Source organism: Myotis yumanensis, unplaced genomic scaffold (genome assembly GCF_028538775.1).
Source record: "Myotis yumanensis isolate MYYU_CA2020_CCGP unplaced genomic scaffold, mMyoYum1.0.hap1 SCAF_6, whole genome shotgun sequence".
NCBI classification, from domain to species: domain Eukaryota; kingdom Metazoa; phylum Chordata; class Mammalia; order Chiroptera; family Vespertilionidae; genus Myotis; species Myotis yumanensis.
The window spans coordinates 54,295,525-54,313,059 of NW_027223757.1; the positions used below are offsets into that span (position 1 = coordinate 54,295,525).

At 36.2% G+C, this 17,535-nt stretch overlaps 1 protein-coding gene across 4 annotated transcripts in view; it reads left to right on the plus strand.

The window, feature by feature from the left end:
* The window catches only part of SYNCRIP (synaptotagmin binding cytoplasmic RNA interacting protein), a 31,572-nt gene extending 26,601 nt beyond the window's left edge, over positions 1–4,971 (plus strand). For 2 of the 4 annotated variants that reach the window (XM_070418137.1, XM_070418139.1), the window contains one exon: positions 416–4,971. In XM_070418137.1, the coding sequence (XP_070274238.1) occupies positions 416–457 (42 nt within the window). In that variant the 3' untranslated portion in view covers positions 458–4,971. The remainder of the gene's footprint in view (positions 1–415) is intronic. The other 2 variants (XM_070418138.1, XM_070418140.1) reach the window with 1 other exon arrangement.
* Positions 4,972–17,535: the final 12,564 nt, after the last annotated feature.

Sequence of the window (17,535 nt, forward strand, 5' to 3'; positions counted from 1 at the left end):
GGAAAAGGGGGTTAGTGGCCCTGACTGATAGGTATTGTATACTTTAAAAATTCTAGTGGCACACTGGTTGAAAATTGCTGCCTTAAGGTGTAACTTCTGTTAGGTATTCTTTAGGTCTTTTTTTTTTTTTTTTTTTAATAAAATCAGTTTGTGAACAAAATGAGGTTTTGAACCTCAATCCAGTCTTCCCCCACCCCACAAGGGACACAAAAGCAAACCAAAAACCTCAACTCCAAACAAGTGAAAAACAAGCAAAAAGAAGTTAATAGTTATTAAAGGAAACTTTTTGGTTAGACTTTATATTAAGAATTACTTTGTTAAAGCTTCTATTTATTTTTTTAATGTTATCATATGTTTGTACACATTATAAACTTAAAGTGATTTATCTAACTGATTCCTTTTGTTACCTGGCTAGCAGGGAAAAGGGGTCGAGGCCGGTCCTGACCTGTTACAATGAAGACTGACTTGCTATGTGGGATTACACCAGAAGCTTGCAGTGGAGTAATGGTAAGGAAATCAAGCAACCTTAAATATCACGGCTGTATAGGAGCATATTCTTTTGCAGAAGACCTTCCTGTGAAGATCATGGAATCAAATACAGGACATTGAACTAATACTTGGACTTTGATATGAATTTCTTTAACAATTTTCTCTGCAGTGCAAGTTATTAAACTAAAGCTACTCTATTTTCCAAATGTGTTCCAACAGAAATTCTTCATAACTTCTAGCATGGTATCTTAATAAAGAATAAAGTTCTTCTCTTTAAAAAATCTGCTCTAAGTAGATTTTTCCCCTGTTTTTTTAAATTAAGGATCCCAGCAGTGGTTTTCTAAAATATTCTCTTGAATTTGTGCATTTAAATTTTATTGCAGTGGTATAGATAAATACCATTGTTGGTATCCTTAAATTTTATTTCTGCTCACCAAGGTTAATCATGATTGTCTTTTTTATAATAATCACTTTTGAATTGTGTTCAGATAAGCAGTTTCAGGTGTAATCATCAGAGCTGGTTAGTCAGGCATTCCAGATAGTGGTTCTTTTCAGAACCTTTTTTAAAAGGGTTGGTTAACTACCTCAGTAGCAGAGGATTGAACTATACCCTGTCTGTACTGTACATAGAAAAATCTTTGTAGATAAAAGCAAGGCTTGTTAAATGATATGAGGGTAAGATTTTAATATACCAAATGTAACATTCTTAATTGCCTTTAGTTTCAGAGGCTTGTAAGACTTCCTCATGACCATCATAACAGGCCTTGCTTTTGTCGTATTTTGTGGCTGAAAAAGCAGCCTTGCTTCTTCAGATATTGTAGTTATTTGGATGTATAATAGTTTAGGAAGATGTTACTTTTGTAAGACATCAGATGTTCAAAAAAGTGCATCCGAACTTGTACTAAATACTGCAGTGTCCCTTTATAAAAAGTCAGACTAAAACTGACAGTTGTACAGCGAAGCCTGACATTTGGATATTTTGAAGTTTTTTCATAAATCATAGAGATTAGTATATGGCTGTAGTTTAGCTTTTTAGGTAAAGGTATGTTTCATTAGTGCATTTCTTATTGCTGATCACTGCAAAAACGTGAATCAGCTTTCCATTTCTTATGCAGGTCATGATAACTTGTAGAATAGAATACAATCATTTGTGCTATGTTTTTAATTTTCTAAAGCACCTTGATGACAGTGAGTGTTCAGTGGTGAAGCATCCTCTATTGAATCACCCTCAGAAATTTTTTGGCCAAGTCCAAAATTGATAGCTTAAAGTCAAAAGTGAAATTACAGCTTAATTAGGACTTGGTATAAAGAAATCCCTTTTCCCTTCCCCAAAGGGATACTGCAGTTATATCACTACCCAATAGGCACCACGTTGAAGACCAGAGCTTATTATACTTAGGGTTTTATACACACCAGTTCCCCCAGTAAATGCAAATTTAACAAAATTTAGACATGTCATATGTTCAAAATGCTCATGACAAACAATCATTTTGCATTCCTGCAAATAAAATTGTTTTATACTGTAAGCTGGAGGCGAGTGTAACTTATTTTTGTAATAAAGTTTTTATTTTTTTTATGTGTCATTAATATAAATGTGTGTTAGTATACAGATATTCTGGTTTAAAAACTTAGAATTGCACACATTTCAGTATGTTTATTTGTACTTACATAATTTTAGAATAGTGGTTGCCAATAGCCTGTATGTTTCACATTAACTGGTTTTTTATGTTATCTTAATAAACCATTTTAGTATGTTGTATGTCAGTTACTGGGTTAGCTGGGACATAGAGTGTAATTTAAAATTTGTCAATAACTATTCATTGGAATATATGTAAATGTGCCTTGCCGGTTATTGAAACTTACCTACAAAATGAGTATGGGGTGACAAAAATTAGTTCCTGGTGCTTAATGAAACTTTCTGCCACTGATTTTATATATTACCCCGTGCTTTTTTAAAGTACATCTCTTTGAAATCTTAGTGTAAGTTTGAGGGCTACACAAAACATTTACATTTCATTTTGACAATATGAGTATAATAGGTTTGTGAAAAGTGGGTAAACTAAATGTAGCCTTCAGTAAAATTGAATCTCAGTGTAATCTTTGGTGCTGGCATTTCCCAGTTCCAAGGAGTTAAATGATCCCATCAAAGAGGTCATTGCCATGCCTATTGGCACTTTACTGTCATATCCTTTTTAAGGGACACTGTCAAGGTGTTTAAGTTAATTCTCAATTATTCATTGGGATTTTAGGACTGGTTTATTTGGCTTAAACAAGAACTGCATTGTCACAGTTGAAAGATGAACATTTTTGTGAGTTCACAAATGTGTTCTTAAAAACATTAAAATGTGGAGCTGTGGGTTTCTAAGACTATTTGCCATTCTGAGTTTGGGGATTTGGGAGGGAAAACTGATATAAAGAAATTGTGAAGAATTGTTGGGTAATGTAAACAGTAGTGATGAAATATATACACACTCAAGTGAAATTAACTTGACAGTGTTCATTTGAATAACTGAATTCAAGCCATTATAATTTTAAAATTAAATATCATTTGCACTGTTCTGATAATGGGTGCAGTTTTTGAGCAATATAATCAGAGCTAAATATGCATGTAGTGATTAGTGATGTGAACAATTAAGTTCTGAGAAGAAATACTAACTGGTATTTTCAAACTTAAATTTCTGTAGTAAAATCAGTATCAAACTTATCAGAAATCAAGGAAAACAGGCAATGCATATGAACATACTTTGGAATGTTGTGTGGCCTATAAAGCAATAATGCAATTTATATGGAATGTCATGGGATATGAGAAATGGAAATGCAAAAATAACTAATCCTTTAGTAAAAATGTCAACATGTTAAAAGGGGAATGTTAACTAATGTAGGTTATTGCTATTTGTGATTTGTTTATGGGTTCTTGGCTTTGACAGCTTCAAAGAATGGACAGATGACAAGTTAAAGAAATTTTGTATATATTGTCAAGGAATGGGTCTTATATCCAAGAGTGAAGTCCCTTCCTTGGGGTGAAAAATGTATCCTTAAATGCATTCTGATTGTTAGAGTTACCTAACCAAAACAGACGCAAGATTTTGTTTCTGCAGACTACTTGGCAATCAAAGTGATCATAAATTTAATCAGTTTTCAGAAAATTGCTTTGTGAGAAAATTGTATTGAATATATTCTTTACATGGAAGATTTTTGGCCATTGCAACTGAATCAGATGTTAGAGATGAAGGAGAGATTGAGCACAAAAAGAGTGGTTGCACACTTATGATGGCAGTTGTTGCATCATGAGAAATTTACCAATTACTGCAAGTTTGATTTAACAAAATATAAATATTTTCCTTGTGATAAAATATGAAGAACAGAAATGGATTGATGGGGTGATCTGGGGTATTCACTTGTATATAAGATATTTGAAAAGACTTATTTAATATCAGGGTGAACATCATGCTAGTTGGGCAAAATTGTCACATTCAGGACAGCTTTTTTGAATAAGTAAAAAATCACCAGAAACAGCAGAAGGTCACCTTGTTTTATTACAAAGTAAGTATGATATGTAGTCTATTTTAAGGGGAGAAATGAAAAAGCAGAAGGAATTTGTGCATTTAGGGGAGGGAGATAGAGTAAATGATTGCTCAGGTTCCTAAAACTTCAAGAATACCCACATGACCATTTTCTCCCCAGTGATGTATATAAAATTTTTATCTGAGCATAGGAATTCAGTGGTGGGTATAAAATGAATGAACTTAAGTAAATACAATGAACAGACTTCTGGGGATGATGTATAGTACTAATTACTCAGTAATCATACCACTCAATAGGGCATGCCACTACTTTTTCAGATGCTAATTATAAACCAATGTTCAAAGATGTTTTTAACTGTGGGCAAATTAGTAGATAGACATTTTGGTCTGTCACTTTTTAAAGTACTTAAGTTCTATTAGCACCACAGTCTGCCTTCAGTAATACACCTAAAATATTTTTCACGACCAGCAGCATTTAGTTTGGAAAAACAAATCTTTTTTACAAATGCAAAACAGTATTAAAACTAATGCTCTGGTCCAAGATTAGGTTTTTAATGATATTAACAGTAGTCTGATAAACATTTAGAAGTCTGGCATGAGAAACAAAAGCTTGTACCTGATTAGTATTTTTATTTAAAAAATAATAGTTCTGTTAGCTTATTTAAATTCTCTTACATTTATTTATCCATAGAATTTATATTTATTTCATTTCTTTTATCTCCCTGAAAACTGTCTGCAGGCTCTTTGATTTGGATTAGATGTGTGAAGTACTGTCTTTTGCCAAAAACCTCAAATTACTTGTTCTTTTCAACGTAGTGGGTTTGTGCTTGTTTGGAGATCAGTTCAAAAACTATCTGTACTATCTGTACTGCCTCTGATGTTAAGATTTTATGTATAGCATAAGGAAGCTAGCTCTGACTATATTTTCCTAAGAATAAAGACCTATTTTTGTAGCATGTCTTAGGATCTCCAGGAGTCCAAGAATTATTGTGGGTGTCCTCCATCGTTCTTCATTTAACAGCTTTTAAATAGACACTTGGAATCAGAGCTCACTCATCTTTTTATTATCCATACATTCCAAGTAACTAGCCAATGGTAAAAACAAATTCTCCAAGATCTCTAATTCAAGCACATGGTGGGGATTTGTATATAAATGTTGGTATTCACTTAATTTTAATTGATGAAAATAATTCCGTGGTCATGCACGTGAAAGAAGTTCTTGGTAATTTCCATGCCCTACTCTGCAGTGTTCTTTCATTGTCTCTGAAGGTTTGGAAATGAGATTTAGGTTGCAAGTAAATCAGGAAATGGGAGTGGACAAATAAATCTATTTAAATGTGGCACATTTAGATGACTGCAAAAGAGATTAGGTAGGTGAACAGTTTAAAATGTGTTTCATAAAGCTAAGTTGGCAAATCAAAGAGTGGGGAAATTGTAAATACATTTCTTGGGCTGGGGTGGTGGTTGAGGGGGTTGGCTCATAACTTAGGATTTTCTTCAAGGAGGAAGCAGTAGGGGTAGGGTAGTATTGGCTACTTTAGGACAAAAGTCCTTTTAGTCCTTAGTACAGAGATTAGTTTGTATTTAGGGTTAGTAAAATTTATTCTCATTAATGAAAACTTGTCATTTTGTAACAGTCACAGTTTTATACTGGAAATATTCACCACGGGCATTTTGTAAACCATTTATGTTGCCTTTCTGGCTCCCTGTGCAGATACCAAATTAGTACTTTTTTCTGGTTGAAATGATGTTGAGTAAGACTCTGGGTTAGGGAGAAGTCCTAATAAACCACTATGGAAGTTAGCATCTTCAGATATTACTGTTTCCTAAAGTGTATTCCTAACAAGCAATAAACTTAAGACAAAGATGAGGGTATTTTAGAGTAATTTACAAGCCTCAGTGGATATCTGATTTTTAATTTGTTTATAAAATGGTTTAAAACAAGTTCTAATCGGAGAGTCTGCTGTCTGTAATAATGAATTGTCATTTCCTCCTGACTTATTAGGCTTTTAACTTGTATTCTGGAAAGCTTCTTGTGACAAAATATCAAAATATTTTGGAGAGTATTTTAGGATGCCCAAGTGAATTGCCATCTTCTGTCATTTATGAACTATAGCCAATTTTACTTTTTCAAGGCAAAAGGACAAAGGTTTTGATGTGGATATTAAAGAATATGACTAGAACTTGTTCACAATCGTATAAAATCTGTAGAAAAGAGTTGGAGATTCCAAAATCTGGTCTTCCAAAGTATAGAAATATCCAAAATAACATCACCTCTGGTGTGGCTCTTTTAAAGATACTAATTTTATTTTTAAATGTATTTTCACTGATTTCAGAGAGGAAGTGGGAGAGAGAGAGAAACAATGATGAGAGGGAATCACTGATTGGCTGCCTCCCGCATGTCCCTCACTGGGGACCGAGCCCACAACTTGGGCATGTGCTCTTGACTGGAATCGAATCTGGGACCCTTCAGTCCGCAGGGTGATGCTCTATCCACTGATCCAAACCAGCTAGGGCTAAAGATGTTAATTTTAAATGAAGGAAATTTGAATGACATTTATGTAACAATTTTTCATTTGAAGTTTAGTGTCTCTTTTTTCTTAATGAGAATTATAAAATGCCAGCATTGCATCATTTGAATACAAAATTGCCAGACAAGGTGCATCTATTTGTCATGAGTAAAGAAACCTTTGTGGCTTCATTTTTAAGAAGAACGTCTTGGTATTGATGTTGCTTAAATTGGAAGCCTCAGGAATTAGGCCTCTAAAATTGCTCTAACTTAACATGAAAAGCTAGAAAAGCATATATACTGATTGTGTTTCTCAATATATTTAATATTGGGAATGAGCTTGGAGGAAAATCAGAAATAATGAGCGATACGTCAAAGGTCATCTATAAGAATTGGCAGAATACAATTCTCTGCAGCCCAATGTATATGTCATACAATAGTTTTTGCAGAAACTGGATTCCTAGGAATCTTTAAACATTAAGGAAATGTGCTGTTCCCTCTAGGTACTCCTCACTGCATATTCATTTATAAATTAAAAGTTGATGAAAAAGCCTTTTATTCTAAAATTAAAAGAAATGTTAGTTTAACTCTTGGTTTCCTAAAGATCCATTTAGCATTTAGGACAGCATAAGCAAAGCTAAGGGGCCCAGCTGCAGATTCTGTATTTACTTCAAAAAAAAAAAAAATAATATATATATAAGCATATTGCTTATCCCTGCTTAATGCCTTTTTTTATCAGTCTATTTAAATTACTACTTTAAAGCTATTTAATTTCTATCTTGTTTGTTTGCCTTTAAGATTGGAAGCTCTTCATGGCAGAGAAATCTGAAAGGTGCTAGGTAGGCATTTAAAAATACTCTTCCAGATATTTTTCAGTTTGGTGGAAATTTATTTTTCTGAATTAGGCTTAATTGTGGCATGGTCACTTGAAATGGGAATCAAAATTTTAAACCACTTTTATAACATGGAAAGCTTTTAAAAATTAAAGAGCATGAAATGGTCATGTAAGTTAATCTGAAGACCCACATGCAAATTAATGTGTTTTTAAATAGTTTTATTAATTTCCGAGAGAAAGGGAGGAGAGAGATAGAAACATCAATGATGAGAGAATCATTGGCTGCCTCCTGCACGCCCCCCACTGGGGATCGAGCTCGCAACCCAGGCATGTGCCGTTGACAGGAATCGAACCTGGGACTTTTCAGTCCATAGGCCGACGTTCTATCCACTGAGCCAAACCGGCTAGGGCTAAATCATCTAATGTTTAAAAAAAATCAATTGTCTTGAAGTTAAAGGGACAATTCTTGAGATTTATAGGCAGGTTTATGTTTATTTCTAATTGTAATTATTAGAACAACCTAGCCCAGCAATTTTTCTTTATGCTGATGTTCAGCTTAATTTCAAGCTGCTGAACAAAACAGTATTGACCTACAAACCCTGTCCATACTCGTTTATTTATGAGGAATGAGTACTTCAATATTGAATTCTTGTTTTGCTGATGAAGAATCTAGTTGGTTTTACGTTCATAAAGTTTGTATAAGGTTCTTTTTGCAGAGCACTCTGGAGAGGATTAAAAAAATGAAGATTAGATAACTACAAGGTCTTGACAATAGCTATTCCTGAGAATCATACATACTATAAAGTAGCTAGAGCAATGGTTGCATCCATATGAATAGGCTTGCATGTGCCTTTCAGCTGGTAGGTGGTTGAAGTTCAATATCTTGAAAAGGGTGTCTGATTATATAGGGTGTCCCTTCAAAAATGTATATACCTGTTGAATAATTAATTATAAAGACTTTATTAAAATTTCATTTTCAAGTTTGAGCTATCAGCTGTTCAAGTGTGTACATTTTTGGGGGGACACCCTGTATGTATTAGTTTGAATACTGATGGGAAAAGGTATTATTATACACGCTTAATTGATAATTTAACTTAATACTTTAAAGGAAATTTAGAAGACCTGGAAACAATACAGTACAGGATACAAAAGTCTACTTTGCACCCTAGTCAGTTCACAGGGGTGATGACTTTTTTTCCCCTCTTAATCCTCATTGATTTTCTAGAGAGAGGAAGGGAGGGAGAGGAAAACATGTGAGAAAGAAACATTAATTGTCTGACTCTTACGCCCCCGACTGGAAATCAAACCGCCAATCTAGGAATTGAACCCACAACCTTTTTTGGTGTATGTGTTGATTCTCCAACCAACTGAATCACCCTACTGGGCAGGATAATGACTCAATTCTTACATCTCTTTTGTTTTCATTTAAAAGTTTATTTTGTGGTAAGAACTTTAAAAAAAAATTTTTTTTTTTTTTATTTCAGAGGGGAAGGGAGAGGGAGAGAGAGAAACATCAATGATGAAGGAAAATCATTGATTGGCTGCCTCCTGCACGCCCCCTACTGGGGATCAAGCCCACAACCCTGGGCATGTGCCCTTGATGGGAATTGAACTTGGGACCCAACCCTTCAGTCTGCAGGCGGATGCTGTATCCACTGAGCCAAATCGGCCAGGGCTTGCATCTCTTTTAATAAATTTAAGCAGTATTTACCCCTTGTGAGGAATTTAGCTTAAACTAATTCTATTCTCCTTTTGTTGAACTTTTAAATTCAATTGGTTAACTTTATTACTCAAACTTCACTTAAGCCTTTACTTATACAGTTTAGTGTCTTTTGTTCCTCACTATAAGATGAGGAAGTAGCATACTCAGTACTTTCTGGTCTTTTATTTCCCAGTTCCTGGTAATTCCATCTTTACTTTTCTGCTGTCAGGTTTATGACACTTTGACATATTTTGTCTCTAGACTGAAGATAGCCAAAATGTAACATTTAAAATGGGTGATGTTCTTAGATCCATAGATAATCCTATTTTGACAAGATTCTATGTCCTTTGGAAGGCAAAATTCTAAGACATAAAATGATTTCTTTTAATGTTCATTTGGTTAGATTCATGCCATTGCTAAAATGTGAACCATAACTTATGGTTCATATTTGAGTTTCTTCTTGAGTTTCTGATTTCTTTTTACTGAGCTCTTCTGGTTATTTAATCATTTTTTAATACTTTTTTTATTTCAGAGAGGAAGGGAGAGATAGAAATGTCAATGATGAGAGAGTATCATTGATCGGCTGCCCCCTGTATACCCCCTACTGGGGATGAGTCCGCAACCCGAGCATGTTCCCCCAACCGGAATCGAACCCGGGACCCTTCAGTCCACAGGCTGACGCTGTATCCGATGAACCAAACCGGCTAGGGCTAATAGGTATAATTTTGATTGATTCACACCAGATGGCTATTGTATTGGTTGTAGTCATTTTTTTATTTGACAATCTAAGGGAAAAGAGGTCAACTATACTTCCTTTTATTTCCCCAATAGTTCTAGGTGAAAAAACAATGAAAATACGTTTTCTTAATCATTGAGACATTTAAAGGAACTATATACAAACTAATATAACTTCTTTGGTCCTGAGTTTCTTTTCTTGTAAAAAGATTAAATTCTGACTTAATCCCCAGCTCAGCATTCTGTGAGATATAGCTTGTGTTTTTGGTAAAATTCTACCTAGAGGATTTCCTTCTTCATTTCATTCATACTTTTATTGTGAAGGCTTAGTTTCACAATATATAGAAAATGTTACATTATAAAAGACTTCACCCAGTAATAGCTTACATATATGAACATTTCCTGGTACATTATTTTTGTGATACTTAGTTACTTTTTGAGAAAGAGAGTAGGACAAATATTTTTCTAACACGGAAACATTGGAGCCTGTATATTCTGAGGAAAAAAATTGTATCAAGCATTATTTAGGTTATTCCCAGATACCCTAAATTATTGTTTTAATATTGTACTAGATGGGAGTTAGCCTGAATAACAGATGAAATTAATATATGAGCAACATGGACCTACTTTTGTGGTAGTAATTACATTTTTTTAATCTTTAGATTTAGTATTCATTTATCTCAAGTCTCTTAGTTCTGAAATTCTAAGCAAAATTCTCATTTGGTATAATGGTAATGTAATAACCTGATAAGGAAATAAAAGGCTAAATTGTTGAACCTCCTAAATTTGCTTTTATTGCTAGTAATTAAAAAATGTTATAAAAATTGTAGGGCCAACAAATAATCCAAAGTAGCATTAACTGTTCAATGCACAACAATCTCTTACATGCTCCTCAATAAACTGTCTTTAGGTTGAAACCCCACAAATTTCATTATCAGGATAATGCATTTTATTGCATCCTTTTAGGCAGCTTGGTGGTTTTATTTTTTATTATTTTTTTTAAAATATATTTTATTGATTTTTTACAGAGAGGAAGGGAGAGAGATAGAGAGTTAGAAACATCGATGAGAGAAACATCGATCAGCTGCCTCCTGCACATCTCCTACTGGGGATGTGCCCACAACCCCAGGTACATGCCCTTGACCGGAATCGAACCTGGGACCTTTCAGTCCGCAGGCCGATGCTCTATCCACTGAGCCAAACCGGTTTTGGCAGCTTGGTGGTTTTAGAATGATTCATTCCCCTTTTAATTTGATTTTCCTCTTATTTTCAAGAGCTGGTCAAAGGAAGGATACCAGTAGCCTGATAGGAAAATCATATTTTTTCAAAAGCTGTAACTTCTTTAAGCTACACTGAATCACTCTACCTGAAAAGTTTTCTTGGCACTCTGCTGGTTCTGATATTTTCTGACTGCCCTGTTCTTATCTGTCTTCTCTATACACGTCGCCTAGATCTCACTTATATTTACAGCTTGGCATCACATCCATGTGGACTCCTGTTTAATGTCAGGTCTTGATAATCTCAGCTGTTTGCTGTACATGTTAGAGTGCTCTGCTTTGTCAGCGAATATGTCCTATTAGTTTTTCTTATCACATCCAGCTAGCTACATTTGATCATTTACTGTAACTGAATAGGCCTGAAATATCCTCTCTATCCAAGTCCTGCCCTTACCCTTCAGGTCTGGGTGAACTTCATATTTACAAATATCTTAAATGGTTTCTAAACAACAAATTTCTGAATGGCACATTTAATTATAATGGCTCTCCATATCTGTAGAGTCTACAACAGCATTGTCCAATAGAAATAAAATACAAGCCACATATGTAATTTAAAAATTTATAATTTGGCCTCAGCTTGATAATTTCTATAAACACTCTGCTTGCCTTGTCTTGATGCCTGGGTGTCTTAAGAGTTCTATCCCATCCAAGCCAACCACTCAAACAAAAATCCTCTTCAGCCCAAATAGTAAAGTCTTGTTGTAGGTGCATTAAAATGATCAACAAAGTATCCTTGAGGAACATGTATAATTAGAATGTGAAGATAAAATTTCTGACTTTCACTCTCCTGTTACCTGGGTTTTCTTTTATTGTTTGTACTATAGGTTTGTAACAAGTCAAAACCCAAAATCTATCAACCTGCATAAGATAACTTTTAGTAGTAAACCATGGTTTTAAAGCATCTGGCAGCATTTTAAAATTTGATATTTCTATGCTTTGTAACCGCCAAAAAGAATTCAGAATCATCCTATATAATAAAAGGCTAATATGCAAATTGTCCCCTCAACTGGGAGTTCAACCAGGAATTCGACCAGAGGGCGGAGCTGGCTGGCCAACTTGGCCCGTAGCCTCTTCCCATGGCCTGATTGGCCCTGATCGGGCGGGCCGGCTGGACCTCACCCATGGACGAATTTGTGCACCAGGCCTCTAGTTTAAATTATATATTTGTTGTTATTGCTACCTTTCAGTAGTGTATGTGGTAATCACAATTTCCATCCTCCCATTAGTTTTATATGCTGCTTTAACATAGTGGAAGAAAGCTAAGAAACTGGCAGAAGCTGAATATATAAGTAGGCTTAAACCAATTTAGGAGTAATACATAATGTGTTACCAACATTTGAAAACCCAGTACATGAAAGGGACTATTTACACAGGGATATTTATTGTTGGATTCTTAACTCGGAAGCACTACAAAAATTGCTCCAATACTGCCATCTGTTTCTGTGAGCATTCTGGGAGAAGCTTTCTTCTTAGTCTCAAGAGCTGAAAGTGAACTAATCTTTTTAATTATATATTTAAAAACAAAACACCAGCCGAAACCGGTTTGGCTCAGTGGATAGAGCGTTGGCCTGCAGACTGAAAGGTCCCAGGTTCGATACCGGTCAAGGGCATGTACCTGGGTTGCGGGCACATCCCCAGTAGGAGATGTGCAGGAGGCAGCTAATCGATGTTTCTCATTGATGTTTCTAACTCTCTATCTCTCTCCCTTCCTCTCTGTAAAAAATCAATAAAATATATTAAAAAAATAAAAAATAAATAAAAACAAAACACCAAACAGCCCTGGCCAGTGTGGCTCAGTTGGTTGAACGTCATCCCATGCACCAAGAAGTTGCTGGTTCAATTCCCAGTCAGGGCACATGCCTAGGTTGTGTGGGCTTGATGTTTCTCCATCTCCCTTCCTATTTCTCTAAAAATAAGTAAAAACATTAAAGAACAAACCTGAGAATACAACTAATAGAACTGCTGTCTGAACGTCTGCAATAGAGTTCTTAATTATCCTATATAATTAAAGGCTAATATGCAAATTGACCAAATGGCCCTAACTGGTTTGGCTCAGTGGATAGAGCATTGGCCTTCAGACTGAAGGGTCCCAGGTTCGATTCCAGTCAAGGGTATGTGCCTTGGTTGCGGGCACATCCCCAGTAGGGGGTGTGCAGGAGGCAGCTGATAGATGTTTCTCATTGATGTTTCTAGCTCTCTATCCTCCCTTCCTCTCTGTAAAAAAATCAATAAAAAGCCCTAACCGGTTTGGCTCAATGGATAGAGCGTTGGCCTGTGGACACAAGGGTCCCAGGTTCGATTTCGGTCAAGGGCATGTATCTTGGTTGCGGGCACATCCCCAGTAGGGGGTATGCAAGAGGCAGCTGATCGATGTTTCTCATTGATGTTTCTAACTCTATCCCTCTCCCTTCCTCTCTGTAAAAAATCAATAAAATATATTTTTAAAAAATCAATAAAATATATATTAAAAAAAAAAAAACAAATTTACCAAATGGCAGAACGACTGGTCACTATGATGTGCACTGACCACCAGGGAGCAGATGCTCAACACAAGAAGATGCCCCCAGTGGCCAGTGTGCCAGAAACTGGGTTCACGGCTGGTGAGCACAGTGGCGGTGGTGGGAGCCTCTCCTGCCTTCGTGGCAGCGCTAAGGATGTCCGATAGCAGACTGGGAGCAGGCCTAAGCCATCAGTTGGAAATGCCCCGAGGGCTCCTGGACTGGGAGAGGGCAGGCTGGGCTGAGGGGCCCCCCTGAGTGCACGAATTTAGTGTACCAGGCCCCTCTCTCTCTCTCTCTCTTTCTCTCTCTCTCTCTCTCTCTCTCTCTCTCTCTCTCTCTCTCTATATATATATATATATAGTGACCAAACGACTGGTCAGTGTGCTCCCACAGCCAACCTCCCGCAGCTGGCCAACCTCCCACAGTCCCTCCCCCTGGCCAGCCAACCTCCTGCAGTCCCTCCTCCCAGACCGGGCGAGATGGCTCTGATCGCCGGCCAGGCCGAAGGACCCCACCTGTGCATGAATTCGTGCACGGGCCTCTAGTATTGAATAAAGATATATCTTGAAATGTTTTTACAAAATTGGAGAGTAAAGACTATATGGGACTTTCTGATAATGCTCAAAATTCAGACTTGTAAAATGTTCATTGAGTTAAAATCCCTAAATTTAAATGGTAACTGTCTTTCAATATAGAGGATTTTTTCCAATTTTCAATAAGGCCCAACTGGCATGGCTCAGTGGTTGAGTGTCGACCTGTGATCTCAATCCCTAGTAGGGGGCGTGCAGGAGGCAACTGGTCAATAGTTCTTATCATTGATGTTTCTCTCCCTTTCTGAAAACAATAAAAATAAATACATAAATAAAAGGGCACTTTCTCAGGTGTCCTCATTTGTTAAAAACATTTTCAATAAGGATTTCATAATTTTTTTTTTAAAATATATTTTATTGATTTTTTACAGAGAGGAAGGGAGAGAGTTAGAGAGCCAGAAACATCGATGAGAGAGAAACATCGACCAGCTGCCTCCTGCACATCTCCCACTGGGGATGCGCCCGCAACCCAGGTACATGCCCTTGACCGGAATCGAACCTGGGACCCTTCAGTCCGCAGGCCGACGCTCTATCCACTGAGCCAAACCGGTTTCGGCCATAATTTTCTTATTCAAGATTTCTACTTGGATATAATATGTTGAGTTTATTATAGCTGGGATCAGCTTATCAAAATAGCAAAAGTTAGTGAAGATAATGATTTTAATTATTTGGTAGTAACCTTACTAGACTTGGAATTGAAGTATCAATGTTAGTGATTTTCATGATTTCTGAACTATGCCTAATTGATGGACGTTTATATGTACCACATGAAAGTGCTTTTGTTTTTATATTTTAAAGTGTATCTTATCAAGAGGTAAGAGGAAGATTTGCAAAGCCTTTCCAAAATATTTTTAGAAGTTATTGGAGTCAGGTGAAAATATATTTAAATATCTGAATATTGTTAAGACTTTTTATGAAAGAAAGCCATTGTCTCTATAGTTAACAAAAAATAGTACAGCTGGTGTTGCTCAGTGGTTGAACATCGGTCTATGAACCAGGAGGTCAAAGTTTGATTCCTGGTAGGGCATGTGTCCAGGTTGAAAAAAAAAAGAAAGTGGAATGTTTTATTTAAAGAGTAACTTTGAAAAGTAGTTAAAAAAAACATTGGTCATCTTATACAAGATGAACGGTAGTGTTAGATTATAAGTGCCTTTCCACTCGATCTTTAATATTTATCAACAGGCAGGTGAGCATTATTTTCAGTTTCTAATCAGTTACTAAATAATTGACATTTTCTGAAGTTATAACCAACTACCTATTTCTATGAAAGTGAGGTTTGAGATGATGGCTATTCCATTATATCTTAGAAACAAGGTGACAAACATTGAATGCGTAAGTTTTTGGTGTTAAGACCACCCAGAATTTCATGGTCAAAAGAGCTTTTACCCAGAGAGTATCTATTTGAGCCAGTGGGTTGTTTAAAATTGTAGTTCTTCAGATCTTACCGTTTGAGGTTTTACTTTGTCGCCACAAGAGGGGGGAAGGCATTAAATATGAAAGTAATAACTGCATTTTGAACTACTATTCATAAAAATCCCTTGATGCTCTTCCTTGAATTACATATTCTCCATTGTAATGAGTTCCTATTTTGAAAACCTAGGAAAGGAATATTTCTTGGAGTAAAAAAATAAGTTCATTGGTTTCTTTAACAGGTGCTTAATTTCCAGAGGTTGATACAGAGGGTAGGTTGTGGGAAAAAGAGGTTTATGAGATGTAAAATTAAGACTAAAGATAACACTGCCACAAAATGTAAAATATAAACCTCATGCTTTGAGACATAGGGGAGAAAAGTGGGTTTGCGAATGCTAACCCTGTGATAGGAGAGCATGCTCCAAGATTATAGGGGTCACCTGTGAGAAGTAGGGACTGAAATGGCTTCTAAGGATAGTGTGTATTCATTTATCCTCTTCCTGACACTCAGCCCACACAAATAATGGCCCTCAACAAATTTGTGTTTATTCAGAGTCATCAGAGTTAAGGAGGTCTGATTACTGGTACAACAGATTGAATTACTTAAAAGCATTTTAAATAGTTAACATTGCCTAGTGCTGCATGGCTTCTGAAAATTAACTGAAAGCAAATAGAGAAATTCTAGTCTTTGCTCAAATTATTGTCTTCCTGGAAGCCTTTCCCCATCCTCATCAGTTGAAGTTTCCCTTTGCCATCACCTGTCATTAAAACAATAACAAAAAACTACTACAGTCCTTATATATAAACTAGAGGCCCGATGCACGAAATTCATGTATGGGGGCGGGGGGGTGGTCCCTCAGCCCGGCCTGCACCCTCTCGCAATCCGGGACCACTGGCTCCTAACTGCTCGCCTGCCTGCCTAATCACCCCTAACTACTCGCCTGCCTGCCTGCCTAATTGCCCCTAACTGCCTCTGCCTCAGCCGCTGCACCTGGGACCCAGGCTTCCGTCCCTCTGGCTGGCCGCAGGCACCCGGGACCCAGGCTGGCTTCGCCTGGGCCGGCCGCAGGCACCAAGGAGCCAGGCAGTGCCACCAGGGCCCTGGCTTTGTCAGAAAGGATGTCCGGAATGACGTCCAGTCTATCTGGTCTAATTAGTATATTACCCTTTTATTAGTATAGATATGCCCTTTATTATACATTTTTTCATATGTGACATATCTCCTTTGGAGGTCAGAAAAATTCATCTAAATCATTGTATCTGCTACCACCTTTAGCACAGTGCCTTATACTTATTTGCTAATTCTATAAATATTCAATAAATATCCAATATTGGAGATATTGGATTGTAATTTATGAGCTCTTTAGGTGAATGCATTATCAACTATTTTTTACTTTTTTAATTTGAAAATGTATTTTTAGCACACATGATAATTGTGATATTTATGAAAAATTTATGTATTTAATTGTACTGACTCTCCACAGCTAACATTAGTCTGAACCAGCACTGTCTAGTAGATATACACAGTGCAAGCCACAAAGGTAATTTAAAATTTCTAGTTGCCACATTATAGAAGAAACATAGGAGGTTAATATTTTTTAGCCATTATTTCCAAAATATTATTTAACATGTAATCAAGTTTTAAAAATTGAGGTAGTTTATATTGTTTTCATGCCATCTTCAAAACCTGGTGTGTATTTTATAGGTATAACACATGTCTATTTAAACTAGCCACATTTCAAACATTCAGCAGCCAGATAATGGCTATTAGCTACTTTATTGGACACTGCAGGTTTAGAACTTCAGGGCAGCCATTAAAGTTCTCAGTTTCCTGTAAGGTAACTTTGACTTCACATCATTGTCATTTTAGATTATAATCTAAATAAAGCTAATTGGTTTGGCTGGTTTTTGTCATGTTCATAAATCCACAAAATAAGAAACCTTTTTGCATTAAGCATTGTAT